Genomic DNA, 13,704 nt, shown 5'->3' with positions numbered 1-13,704 from the left:
CTTTCTAAACTTCAAATAGAAGTAACAAGTCATTTTACGGATTTGGCTCTCAATTTGATAATGATAGCTGACTTTTGTTGAGTGCTTGGACCCTTGCTAAGAGCATTATGTGTATTACCTCATTTAATGCTCCTAGCTACTCTCTTACAGGAATATTATACTCATTTTACAGAAGGCAAAACTCAGACCTAGAGAAGTTAAGTAAAGAAGTTACTAGCTAGTAAAGTCAAAGTGATAGGTTGAGGTTAAATGGAGGATGATGATGATAAAACCTGTTCTAGTAACTCACAAGTTAATTAAGAGAATTGCGTAAATATTCATGCTTTTAAAAAGTATAAAATGTAATATGAAAAGTGATTATCATTATTAGTAATAATGAGCTGATTGGGTAGGACTGAACTGCCACAATAATGGAGTTACAGCTGATGGTCTGGTGATGTGTGGTATGACTATAAACTTGGGAAGGGTTTGACTATCCATCCTAAAAAGAACCAGAACTCTGCTTTTTTACCTCATTATACATAATACATGAAAGTGGAAATGGGATTTTATGGTGAAGTTTCTTATTGCTTACTCATTAGCTACTCAAAGCAGTATATTCAAATGAGGGTGATTAAAAGTAAGTTGTTACTTTTCTAAGTCATTCACCTCTTACAAAATAACAAAAAGACTTCCAAGATTAGAAAAACATTTCATTATACTTTAATGCTAACTAAGGAACCATTTTCTAGTCCTGACAATAAGTTCTCATTTTTTGGAGACAGGGCATAAATCCTATCTGAATTAAACAGCAATGTGTCACAGGTGGGTAAGTGGGGATTATTAGGCAATTGCACACTGTGATTTGTGGAGATGCTAATTACTTTAATTTATCATGGTTGTTGTATTTTAAAAATCTGATAAGTGTGATTTACTTTGATATAGTTTTTAGGAATTTATGTGTCTTGCTATTATAATAACAGAGAACTACATTTCTAGACCTATATAGAATTTCTCCTCCTTTCATGGAGGAGAAAGCTGATTTCTGGGAAGATTGGGTATTCCTCTCTGAGGTAACATCAACACTATCATAATCATGATCTTAGTCATAAAGCTGTAGCAACTAACATTTTTGAGTGCTTCTCATGTGTCAGACATGTATCAGTCAAACTTTTTAAATGTATTAGGACATTTATTTCTTATGATGACCCTGTGAGGTAAGTATTATTATTTTCCTCACTTCATAGGATGAAACACTGAGACTTAGCGAGAACAAGTAACTGTCCAAAGGCTACTCAACCAGTAAATGGCACAGCCAGGATCCCAAGCCAACCTGTTTGCTCCAAAGCTCCCCGCTTAACCACCAGACTGTTTTGCCATTGGGCTAGTTGGTCACGAAGTTAGCGTGACCAGATTTTTATATGCCCTGTACACATAATGGCTCTCATGATGCAGATTATTTCTTTAAAGTTGCATTTGAGATTTTGTTTACAATTTGAATGATAGCCAGGGATGACTTATGCAATTTTCTGTCAAATTAAATGGAGTTGGATAAAAAAGTCCACTGGAACTCACCAACAACTGCCGCTTGGGGCATACAAATTTGGGCATTTTCTCAGGACTGTTGCTCTGAATTCCTTGAGGGAAGGGGGAATCTGGATGCAGTTTCAGCTAGAAACCGATTTGTTTGCTAATGATTGTGACCATGATAGTGTGATGAGTGAGAGCTTTTTTCACTTTTCCAACCTTTGCCAATTTAAGCCCCCTTCATTACTGCCTTGGAGGGAAAACTTGAGGCCCATGCCAGAAAAAATCTGAAAAGGTGGTTCTCTGATCTTCTCACAAACAATGTCTTGCACAATTTCCCCCAGACAGCATTAACAGTCTTTTCAGTCTCATAGACTGAGATATATACGACCAAATGTAGCATAATCCACATTAAAATCCACTCTGAAAACATAAGGTGCTTATTAGCTGAACTAAAACTATGCCTTTTTAGTTGTTGGTGGACCATAGGCATACATTTTGAGGCTCTCTCGCCACATGATGGGTTTTACCCTTCGACTGGGAGGCAAAGATGATACAAAAAATCACACAAACAAACAACAGCAGAGAGAAGCATTAAAAAATGACAGAAGCTATGATTATAGCATGGCAGGCAAAGGAGAGGATTTTACATTTGATTAGATTCTAAGTGTCTTAGCTACATGAGAAAAGGTTCGTACTACAGTGTTAAATGAATGCAGTGGAAAACAAATTAAACATGCAGTAGATCACGGACAAATGCGGGTGGGGAGGGAATGCCTCTGGACTTCTGGAAGTGCCCAAATTGAGACTGCCACCAGAACGCCATATAGAGCATATGAGGGGATTAGTGAGGTCATAGCTCTGAGTCACCAATGAGAAACATTCTTAATTTTAGCTAAAAGCCATTAAAATTTTAACTTCACTTTCTCTTCCCTTCCATTGTAAGTGTTAAGTTTTGGCTTCCTTTTTGAGACCACTTTTGGCAAGGAGACAAAGTATTTTACCACTTCATAAAAATGACTGCATAAAAGACATCAGCAGAGAGCAACAAAGCTCTCTTGGGCTGGAACTTCTGGCAGCCAGGTAGGCTCAAATGTTGGTCTAGTAGTATAGGGGACTCATATTCCTGCCTCAGCAAAATGTCAAGTTACTAAATGTCATGGATATTCAGGCTTGCTTTAGGATAGTGGAAACCAAGAACACTAAATTGCTGAATTCCAAGTGTCCGCGGTACACAGTATGATCTCATCGATGTTATGAGCTATAGACAAGACTGGAAAGCAATATAGCAAAAACATTAACACTGGTTATTTGTGGCCCCTAGGGATTATTAGTGAGTTTTATTGTTTTCATCATAGGCTTTTAACTCATCAACATTTCTTAGCATTAAGTATCAGAAAAAAGCCATAAAACCATAAAATTGTTTTGAAAAAAATGGGCTACATTTCAACAATCCCTTTAACTTCAAGATGAACCAATCCACCACCATGAGAGTCAGTGGATATTGTCAGTGAGTGAAATGAGTAAGGGATATCATTTAGTTCATTAGTTCAACTGTAAACATTTACTTATTATAAAGCAAATTAATGCAAACAATGAGGCTATTTTGGTAAACAGAAAAAATTGGATATCAAGGATTATGGCTAATGGTCATCATAAACAGTTTATTTCTGGTTTGTTTTGGTTTTAGATGTGCAGCAATGCAAAATTCCTATTATCTCAGAGAAGGAGCTGCTAATGATAACAGTTTTTACAGTTCACCTTGCAATCTTAGTATACCTATTTTTTCAGTTAAACAGACATACTGAAGAACTTAATGATGAGTGCAAAAAGTAGTTCCTTTGGTGGTATAACATTTTTACAACTGTTACAACAATTTTTTTTTTTTACAATTTGGCTGAGTTTTAATAAGTTAAAATTAGTTTAACATGTTTAAATATATATACATATATATGTATATATATGAACGTTTTGTGATTTATTGTTTAAAAATACTTCAAAATGTGTAAAATGAAATTCAGTGAAGCAACTCTATGGAATTATAGGTTCTGTAGACAAGGTCTGAAAGCCACAATTTAATGCAACAAACAACCCTCTCACCCTCATTTTCTGGGTGAAAAAACTGAGGTCCAGAAAGGTAAAATAATAAGCCTAGGGCTACACACTAATTATTTAGTGTACTTTTTGCTGTCCATGGTACTTCCCAGCCTTGACAAGCAATAAACTTGGCCTTATGAATGGGATTTTGCTTCAAATAATATATAATAGGTCCTAAGTCCTAGTCTCATACAGGTAAAGTGAACAAATATCTCAAGGGTTAGATAAAATAATTGTTTTGGAAATTCAAAAATATGTCAGCACTAAGAATGTCTACATTTTCCCTTTGAGGGTTTCTAATTTTAGACACAAGGGCCATAGTTTAATGTCATTGTGTCACTCTTGATTTAACTATTAGGCAGTTAAATCTGTAGTTAGGAAGCAGTTTCTTGAGGGTTCAACTCGGCTATGTCTAACAGGAGGGCAGACCTATTTTATACAGTAGGTGCTCTCGAACCATCACTTCTTATTTTCTCTCAGAATTTAGAAAGGTTGCTTTCTAAGTATGCAAATAAAGTACAACGAATTTCCCAGTGATCCTTGAAGCAGCAAATCTACATTTCCTAAAGCAGTTTCCTCTTAAATCTCTCCTACTGCTAAGTCTTAATCTTCACAGCTTTGTTTAATTACTTCTGCATTGAAAAAAGCAGCTTCCTGACATTTGCCTCTAACTTATTTTTTCTTTCTCCTTAATAGCCACCTGTCCCAACATTTATACATGTGTTGTATTAGATGTTTTAAAATAACACAGGACACAGACAAAGCATAAAGTTCACAGGCAAACTTCTTTCAATATAGTATGGACTTTTGCTTTAGGATAGTAAGAAATAGGCCACAAATACTACTCCAAACAAGAAGAGAGATAAAACTCAGAAGCCAGAAAAAAATTGAGTAGATTAAAAACATTTTCTTAAAATTGTTAACAAAATGCTCTTATTTCACAACTGTCTTCCCTGGCCATCTCTTTATTGAAGTTCTTTTCCCCCAGATATGGGGGTGACTCCCCCATTTCTCCTAGAAATTCATACATAAATTTTGATGAAAGTGTGTAAAGACTTTCAAAGTCTTTCTCTGGCTGAACTGATCTGTCTGAATTAGGATAACTATGCTTTTCACACACTGGTCTTCTGGTATAGATATAATAAGTATATTATATACTTATTATATAATAAGTAGAATAATTTAAAAGTGGGGTTGAACTGCATTGGCTATAATCATCTTGGCTAAAAACACTTCGTACTCTTAATATTTCCAAAGTTAAAAAAAGCCAAGCAAAATTTTAATACCTCATTCAGTTTTTATACCATATCCACTTTTTAATACATAATTTTCTGGTGTAATATGAGCCTAAATTAAATTAAACTTCACCTAAATTATATAATTATAAAATATCATTTTTTTCTGTTTTTTTTTAATGAAAACATGTTATTCTGAGTTCAGTTTTATGAGCTAAGTATATGAAAGAGGCAATTTTGTATCACATGCAGAATTTAGAATTCATGAATATAAGACAGAGTACAAGAAAATAACTTTAGAAAGTTAACAGCAGAAAACACAAACTTCAAAGATAGAACACTTTTCATGCATGTTGTTCATGTAGTATTTCAACTATGTAAAAATTTTGTTTTATGTATACATGATTACTCCACTATGATTTAAAAAATAATATTGAGGTGCTTCTAAGAAATCCAAGGAGCTTTGGAAAGGATATTTTATCTTTTGGTGTTCGTGATTAGCTTTGTAGGAGAAGAATTTTTTTATATCCTCTCTCATATGTTGAGGATAAGGAAGCTAATAAAGAGATTTACCAGGAAGTTCTGCAACTACAAAGGCAAATGCTACACCATGAACAGATTGTTGACCTGTACTTTTATGACTACTCATCATCTGAGATATTTCGTATGTCAGTCTGATCCTTAATCCTACAGATAACTGAGGGCCAATCAGATTTCCAGAAAGCAACAGTACTAGTACAGGTGTCAAGTGTCTCTTTAAAACTCCTAATTAAAAAGACCTTAAAAAAAATCTGACTATTGCAAATAAGTCCTGCTTTCTCTTTGACAAAGTCAGGGTATGTTAAAATTAGAGCTGTTCTAAGACTGGTTTTGATTCTAGTTAATTACTGTGGACCAGGGTAAAATGGGTCAGTTGTGATCCTTACATATGGTCTACTCTGACCATGTCACTGATCAAGTGACAAAGTTAAAATGGAAGGAATCCTGAGAACATTGTGCCACTACCTTGGCCTGGACCTTGTTAAGGAGGGATACAAGTACCAGAATAAAAAGAAATCAGAAGAGAAAATAGCTCTGAAGAGTGCTCCGCAAGTGGAAACTCTGGAGACCCTGAGAGGGCATCATACAGCTTCAAGAACATGGGGCATGGGTACGGATAACACATGATTAGGAATGGACCCTGGACAGCAACACTTATTTATTTTTAATTAAATTTTTATGAAGCTGATGGAACTCAACTTATGTTTATGATAAATAAACTAGTAAATCTGACTGACCTGGCTGGACAAGGATCCAAGTTGCACTCCTGAAGTTTGGGTTTGGGTTTGATGTTCTCTGGGTAATAGTGACAGTATTGATCCGCAACCACACGGTTGCTCCGAAGATCATAACACTCAGCCGATGTCAGCTGGTAACCTGCAGTATCAAACCATCCAGGCAAGTTTCAACACACATGTCATATTAAAGTATAACATAATATACTTCTTTATACTTCTTGGCCATCTCACATTAATGAAAATTCTTCCCCAACACTTCAGTAATTTCCAGGACAAAAGACAGAAATATGGAAGGCTCATTAATCTTTGCAGGCCTCAAATATGATTTTTCCACTCAAATTGTAATAATCAAATATGCTGTAAGGTTTGAACTACATAAGGGCATAGCTAGGTGATCAGACTCTGCTGTAAGTACTATTACTATTAATTTGTTTTGTATAATCTAAAAGTGTAATATGGATATCTGTATCCAAAAGAGATGACCAGTATTTATTTGCCAAGCATCTCATGCAAAGATGCAAAATTGCCTCCCTTGTATCTGAAGCACCAGGAAGAATAAACTCCCCAATCAATCAATCAATCAATCAATCAAATAAACCCTAACACTGCTCCCCTTGATGAATGGGGGACAACGAAATACAGCACAAGATGGGGTCCTTCCAGCTGCCTGGGAACATTATTTTTGTCTAAATTCAACCTGAGTAGGCTAGGCTGAGAAGATGGAGGATTAAGATCCTAATAGTATCCATTAGGAATCCCTACAAAACAACAACAACAACCATAATAGTACCCCCCTACTGTTCAATTTTTGCTTCACCTAAAATCCTTTCTCATTTCTCTTTAAGTCTCCAGCCAATAGTTTTTTAGTGTTCACGCACAAGTTCCCACTGTTTAGAGAATTCTTTTAAAAAATAGCACTGCTGAGTAATGCTTCATTCCATTCACAATGTGTTTTACCTTTTCCACCTGCCTCTTTCTTGTCTTGTGGATTTCTAGTGAGGTGGGTGATGAAGACTTAGAGTCTTAGAGTGAAAAATAAATGTACATGGAGAATTTTTTTAACTTAGGCTTTTTTTTTTTTAAATCATTCTAACCCTAACCAACCTCCAAAATATATTCTCCCTGGCAGGTGGTTGAATATTGTTATTGCTAGATATATGTTAGAAAGTCAGATTGAGAGAAGTTAAAAGACTTGCAAAAGATTTTAGGAAATCAGAAGAAGGCTTATAAACCAGATTTCCTGGCTTGAGGCTGTGTTTTCAGGCCACCCACAAAAATTAATTGTTCATTAAAGGCCTAAAAAAAGAGCTTTTAACAATTTTACTGTAAAGATGAAAAGCATGGAAAGTAATAGGTAAGAACACATGTTCCATTAAACTTTTTATTTTAGAAGAAAGCCAAAGAGCAAAATGACATTTTAAATAAGTAAATATACTTTTATTTTTCAATTACATTATACTCTAAAGCAGATAATGTTATGATAAGCTAACCATTTTACAATTTTCCATATAATAATTTCTACTCAAGGACAGAGTTTATCATGTAGTAAAATGTGGGCACAAGCAATAAGTATATTATATAACTGAGAATATGATTTTTAAAAATCATAATTTGTCAGCTTAAAAATGTTGCTGGAAGCTATTCGAGAGTGTGTGTAATGAAGGCTTAGAACAAAAATGAAATAAAAGACCAAAATAGTCAGATAATTGTGTTTTCGAACGTTTCACAAGGTATTTTTAGCCACAATTGTTTACACTTAGCAAAACGGTCAACCAGCTGAATGTGGAACCAGAAATATAAAAAGGAACTCAGGGATCATGTTTTTAGTCATTGTCAAACTGGTCCATGAAGGGGGAGAAGGCTGGTTTCCACACAGCTCATATCTTTATTCTGAGCAAGACTCCTTTTATTTGTGCTTCCTAGTAAGATTTCCTTTGAAGAAAGTGTTTGATAGCTCAAAACATTTGAAGACCACTGAGGCTTCTACTTGTTCACTTAGATGTGAGGAAAATAAGGTTGAGAGGGGTTGGCTATATGTGAATCTAACATTAATCCCCTTACTATATAGCAAGGCATCATCAAGCTTACTGACATTACCCTCTAACACCAGCTCTCTATATGAAATTGACATAGTGGGCATATTATGGAATTGATACTTCGGTCAAAGCATGGTTTTCATTTAAAAAGAAAAGAGGAAAAATAATTATTTACCTAGAAAAATAATTGTTTACTTAGATTTCTTTCTTTGAAACTATTTCCTGTACTAGTCATTCATAAGTGTATCAAAATAACATTCTTATGAAACATCAAAGTAATTGCCATTTTACTTTTAAACAAAGTTATTTTCTCTTCAGGACAGCTAGAACAAATGGAAACACTATTGTGCTGAAATGCTGAGAAGCTTAAATTAATAGTTATTTAGCAACGAGGTAAAAGCACTTGAAGGTATTTCTGACTAACTGCTTTTAGGCTAAAATCTAACATTGCTCCAGAGGACCTGATTTTTAGTGATCTGTTCACATTATGCAGATGAAGATGAATTATTTCATACGTTCTCACTGTTTAAAAAAATAATAGATAATAATTTGTTTCCATTTTGAGGTATCATCCTTCTTTTCTCTTGTCAGAATAACCTAGTGATACCCATGTAGATGAGCTACTTAACACCAGCCAACAATCCGGTTTCAGTGAAGGTGGAGCCAGAATTTATTTGATATGCTGGTTTTTAAAGGAATATACAGACAATTTTATGCTCATTAAATCAGCAAAATTAAACAATTTCTTATAATCCACAAATACTGGCTCAGTTGGCAATGAAACTCAAATATTCATACTCTGCTTATTACCCTTCTGGAAAGAATTTTGGTAATATATGCCAATAGCCACAAAAATTCTGAAACTCACTCTTGAGAATTTATTCCAAGGAAATAATTTGAAAGGAGAAAAGGAAAAAGAAACTTGGCTATTAAGTTATTCATTACATTCTAAGAGAAAATTTAAGTGAACTAAATCTTCTATAAGGATATGGCTAAATAAATTATCATAAAGTAATTTGAAGCAATTACTATGTAACCATTATAATTGTAAAGGGCAGAAAATGGGAGAAAATATCTTTTCCAGTAATACAAAATGCTGTCCCTATTGCGGATGTGATGGAGCAGAGATAGGAATTCATTTGGTGACTTTTCAGGAGAGATGATAGGATAGAGCTTAACAATAACCGAGCTGAAGTCTACAGAACAGTGATTTTTTTTTTTTCGGGTAATAAACTATTCCCTTTAATTAAATTCATCTCTGATTCTTTTTGAACACATTATACTACATAGTAGGCCTGACAAACACTCTTCACTGGACTCAGGAATAAACAAATAAGTTCTGTTCAACTAGGTGAGTAGTTGATTCTCAAATGAACAGAACAGACTCAAGACCGTTTCCACTAATGGGACTCTATGGACAGAAAATGTTCATGGGCCATCCCGACTGAGGTATCCACCTTACAGGTGGGCTTCCGGATTTGGCTCCATTCAGAATAAAGAATCTAACCCGTCACAGCACGAAAGTTCTTCCATGTTGAAGTGGCTACTTTTACAACAGCTAAGCCTTCCCTCCTAGAAGCCAACAATTCCTAGGCTAAGTCAACACCATTACCTCCTCCACAGGTTGCTGAGCAAGGAAAGAAATCTGTCTCCCTCCATCGGTGGATGATAGGCTGATAAAAGATGAACTGGACTGTGCTGTCAGCGGGCCCTGAGTTGTGGATCTGCAGGAGACAAGAGACAATAGCAAAGAGAGCAACTAGTATGACAGAGGGGTGCTTTCTTGGTTCCTTGCAACTCTGGACAAGAATGTATGGTAGCACGGATGGTTTCAGGCTGCACTGGGAGAGAAGTGGCCATAGCAATATCACCCATCTTACCAATCAACCATTCGCCATCACCACCATTGCTTTCTCAGTTCTTTTGCCACGAGCAACGGATAGCAATGTCTCAACTTGTGATTCTAGTAGGGTCTTTTCCCAGGACACTCATTCCCTTTCCCTCATTTACTTCCAACTTTTCTGGTATAACAGGAAAAATTATGGGTATTTTTAACTTCTATGTATGTATCTGTGTATGTATCTATGTGGATTTATAACGTAGGTTCAGAAAGAGAAAATTTGTTCTGAGAAAATGATAAATGCCATATACTGCAAGAAATGAAAGATACTATCCTTTGTTAACAAAAAAAATTAGGGGCACCTGGATGGCTCAGTTAGTTAAGCATCCAACTTCAGCTCAGGTCATGATCTCATGGTTTGTGAGTTCGAGCCCCACACCTGCTGCTTACACTTCTGCTGTAAGCACAAGGCCTTCTTCAGATCCTCTGTCCCTCCCTCTCTCTCTCTCTCATTCTCAAAAATAAATAAACATTAAAACAATTTTTAAAAAAGAAACGAAAAAAATTAAAGAATTAAATGGCTCTGCCCACCCAGAGACATACATGGTGTTTCCTGGCAATTTAGTGACTCATACGTTTTCATGTGCAGAATTGCCAATTGGAAGCTTGCTAAAATGCTAATTCCTCAGCTCTTGTCCAGAGATCCCGGCAACGCAAACATTGATAGTCCAAGTACCAAACTTTAAAAAACACCAACTTCCATTATAAAAGTATTTACTTTGAATACAACATGTGCTTATGGAAATGACAACTCCTTTGTTTTTCAAAGGGGGGAAGTGAAGCAATAATTCTTTAATAGTTCTTAAAAGTATAAGGTTGAGAAAACATACTTAAACTGAAGGAGCAATGCCTTGATTTCATGAAGACATAATAACATGTCATATAACACTGAGACAGTGGGCAAGGCTTGGACTATTTGTTATACTAAAGAAAGTTCCATGGACAACAAAGAGGGGCACCTCTTAACTTCAAGACAGTAGAGGAGCACATCAGCACATCATGTGGTCTAAGTCTTCGTTAGTGTTTTCAAGCTTTCTGCAGTCCTAGCTGCCCTTTACCGAGGATAAACTGATGGATTTAGCCTTCAGATTTAAAAAAAAAGACCATCTATTTTTCCACTACTGAGTTTAACGACTGGATTAAACATCTAGGAACACTGAAGAAACAGGGAGTAGGTGTTAAACCCCAGACCAGTTTTTGGACTTTGGAAGGAAAGAATATTGGAAATGTTCTTCAAATGATCTGCAAGAGCTGGAAAGGAGAAAGAAGAAAGTGAGAAAACTAAAGAATATTTCATTTTATGCTGGAATTCCGACCCATGGAACATCGAGGTCTTTCCTACTCAGAATAAGCAGTGATACAATCCCCGACTTTAAAGCAAAAACAGCTGAAGCAATAGTTCTTTCTTAAAAGGGGAGCATAGTTTACAGATTAATATTTTTCAATCCTATGTGTCAGATACAGGATACCTAATTGCTTGCTCGGGGATGTAGTATTAATCATATCCTTTGGAAAGTTTTTTTTTTTTTGGTTGTTTTTTTTATGTTTGTTTTGTTTTGTTTTTGTTTTAAGCTCACAAAAGCCTATAGCTCTCTTGGGATGTGTGGTTTCCATGCTGGGAAGGTATTAGAAGAGGACTCTCATTTGAACACCAGCTCGGTGAAAAAATAAAAAGACCAGAAGATTTATTTAGGCTTAGAGAAATGGATTGTTTTGCAGAGGTCCCTTTTGGGATGCTTGAAATTAAACTAAGTCCTAGGAAAGTGGAGGAAAAAAATACGTGGAGGATATAACATCAAAATCCTTGGAGAAACCGTGTTCTAGAATATCCGTACAGTGTCTGGGCTTAGTTTTTGATCTGGTTAAAGAGGCAAAAAGATGGAATTCGTCAAATTTTCAGCCTACTAGAAGTTATCAGTAAAACTACCTTACGTCCTGAGAGTAAGGAATGAATGTAAAGAAGTTTTGGTGTTAAGAGGGAGCCTTAGTAAAGACTATGTTGAAGTAAAGAAAACAAGAAGATTAGAAAGTATATTGTTCCTAATGAGCCCAATGAAACCGATGTACAATGAGCATGAATGCTGAGACTTATGCCTAAATTTGAAAAGAGATTGGAAGTGAACAGGGATGCTGTTATTTCAAACAGATAAAACCAATCATAATGTATCCAGACCTCTGACCACATAATCTTGTTTGACTCCTTCCACACTGATAATGTTCCTGGTTCTCTCTTCTCTACAGGTACCTTCTTCTTTCAATAACAGCCAACAACTGGGGTGCCTGGGTGGCTCAGTTGGTTAAGTGTCCGACTTTGGCTCAGGTCATCTTGCATTTCATGAGTTCCAGCGCCATGTTGATATTCATCACAGAGCCTGGAGCCCACTTCCAGTTCTGCTTCCCTCTCTGGCCCTCTCTGCCCCTCCCTTGTCCCTGCTCACACCCTGTCTCTCTCTATCTCTCAAAAGTAAACATTAAATAATTTTTTTAAAAATAAAGCCAACAACTACCACAGCAACCAGCACTTGTTACATTCCTACCGCATGCAAGGTACATTTTATTTGTATTAAATCTAAATTTAGAACTACCCTGTATTATCTTCGACCTTTACATTATAATGAGAGAGATGAGTTTCAGAGAGATTAAGTGACTTACTCAAGGCTACACAGCTAGGGAATAGCAGAGCTGAAATTTGAATTCAAGTGTGCCTTGGCTTGAAAGCTGCCATTCTTTTCAGGGCACAAAGTAATTTTGTTAGTTAATGTTAGTGTTGTAAAGATATAGGTATTTATTTTTAGTGGCGTCCTTGAACTGCTCTCCTCACTATCTTCTTAATTTTTGTTTTAAAGTAGGAAAAGTATGTTTAAAATAAAAAGAAGAGGCTAACCTGATGTCTAACTTTGATGGACTAATTGTTTCTTATAGAGATGAGCTGCCATGTTCCTTTCTTCTGGTTTTATTAATTCTGGGCGTCTGGGACCTTTGTTATCATTAGCTCTGGAGCTTTACAAACCATACGGCCTCAGTCATCAGGTTCTTGTTCTCAAGAGTATGTTGAAAGCTTCAGTTTGACACATTAGGATTTTGTTTTAGGGAGCTAAACACATCTGGCATATGTAATTTTGGCCTCCTTAAGTTAATAAGGAAAAAGAATGTTCTGAACCAAGCTTTTCTTCCTATAATTACAATGATTCAGTGTTTCTAATTTAAGGACTTCTCATACTGAAAGGAAAGAAGATAAAAACTGGTCACTTTCCATAGCAACTCACTGCACTGTCATGATAAAGTCACAAGGCAGGACCAATGTGTGTGTGGGTAACGGATGAACATAGATCCCTGTAAAATCAAAGGAATCAAGGAGACATTTCAAACACATGAAAGGCATCAAGTACACAAAGGATCTCTCATTTGATGTACTCTGAAATGCCATATCTTTTTCTTCTCTTTTGGTTAAAGGGTAATTTGTGAGCCTTTGCTGTTCCCCTCCTATGTTCTTTTCTCTCACTGGTGTTGTAGAAACTTTTGCCTGAGACAAGCCAGCAAGAGGCTGGTAGTCAGAAGTCTCCCTATCCTCCTTGGCTGCTGAATTATGAACAGATTTATGCTCAAGATTGTTCAGAAAGACATATTAAGGCATTATTTCTGCCTAATACTCT

The 13,704-nt window shown here is 35.9% G+C and overlaps 1 protein-coding gene across 6 annotated transcripts in view; it reads right to left on the bottom strand.

Moving 5' to 3' along the window:
- The window catches only part of ADAMTSL1 (ADAMTS like 1), an 881,240-nt gene that overhangs the window by 215,054 nt on the left and 652,482 nt on the right, over window positions 1-13,704 (bottom strand). For all 6 annotated transcript variants that reach the window (XM_078436766.2, XM_078436765.2, XM_078436763.2 and 3 more), the window contains 2 exons: window positions 9,764-9,875; window positions 6,116-6,254 (listed from right to left, as the gene is read on the bottom strand). In XM_078436766.2, the coding sequence (XP_078292892.2) occupies window positions 6,116-6,254; window positions 9,764-9,875 (251 nt within the window). The remainder of the gene's footprint in view (window positions 1-6,115; window positions 6,255-9,763; window positions 9,876-13,704) is intronic.

The sequence above is a fragment of the Panthera onca genome, chromosome D4 (genome assembly GCF_046562875.1).
Source record: "Panthera onca isolate mPanOnc1 chromosome D4, mPanOnc1 haplotype 2, whole genome shotgun sequence".
Classification (NCBI taxonomy): domain Eukaryota; kingdom Metazoa; phylum Chordata; class Mammalia; order Carnivora; family Felidae; genus Panthera; species Panthera onca.
This window is presented reverse-complemented; position numbering and strand designations above follow the sequence as displayed.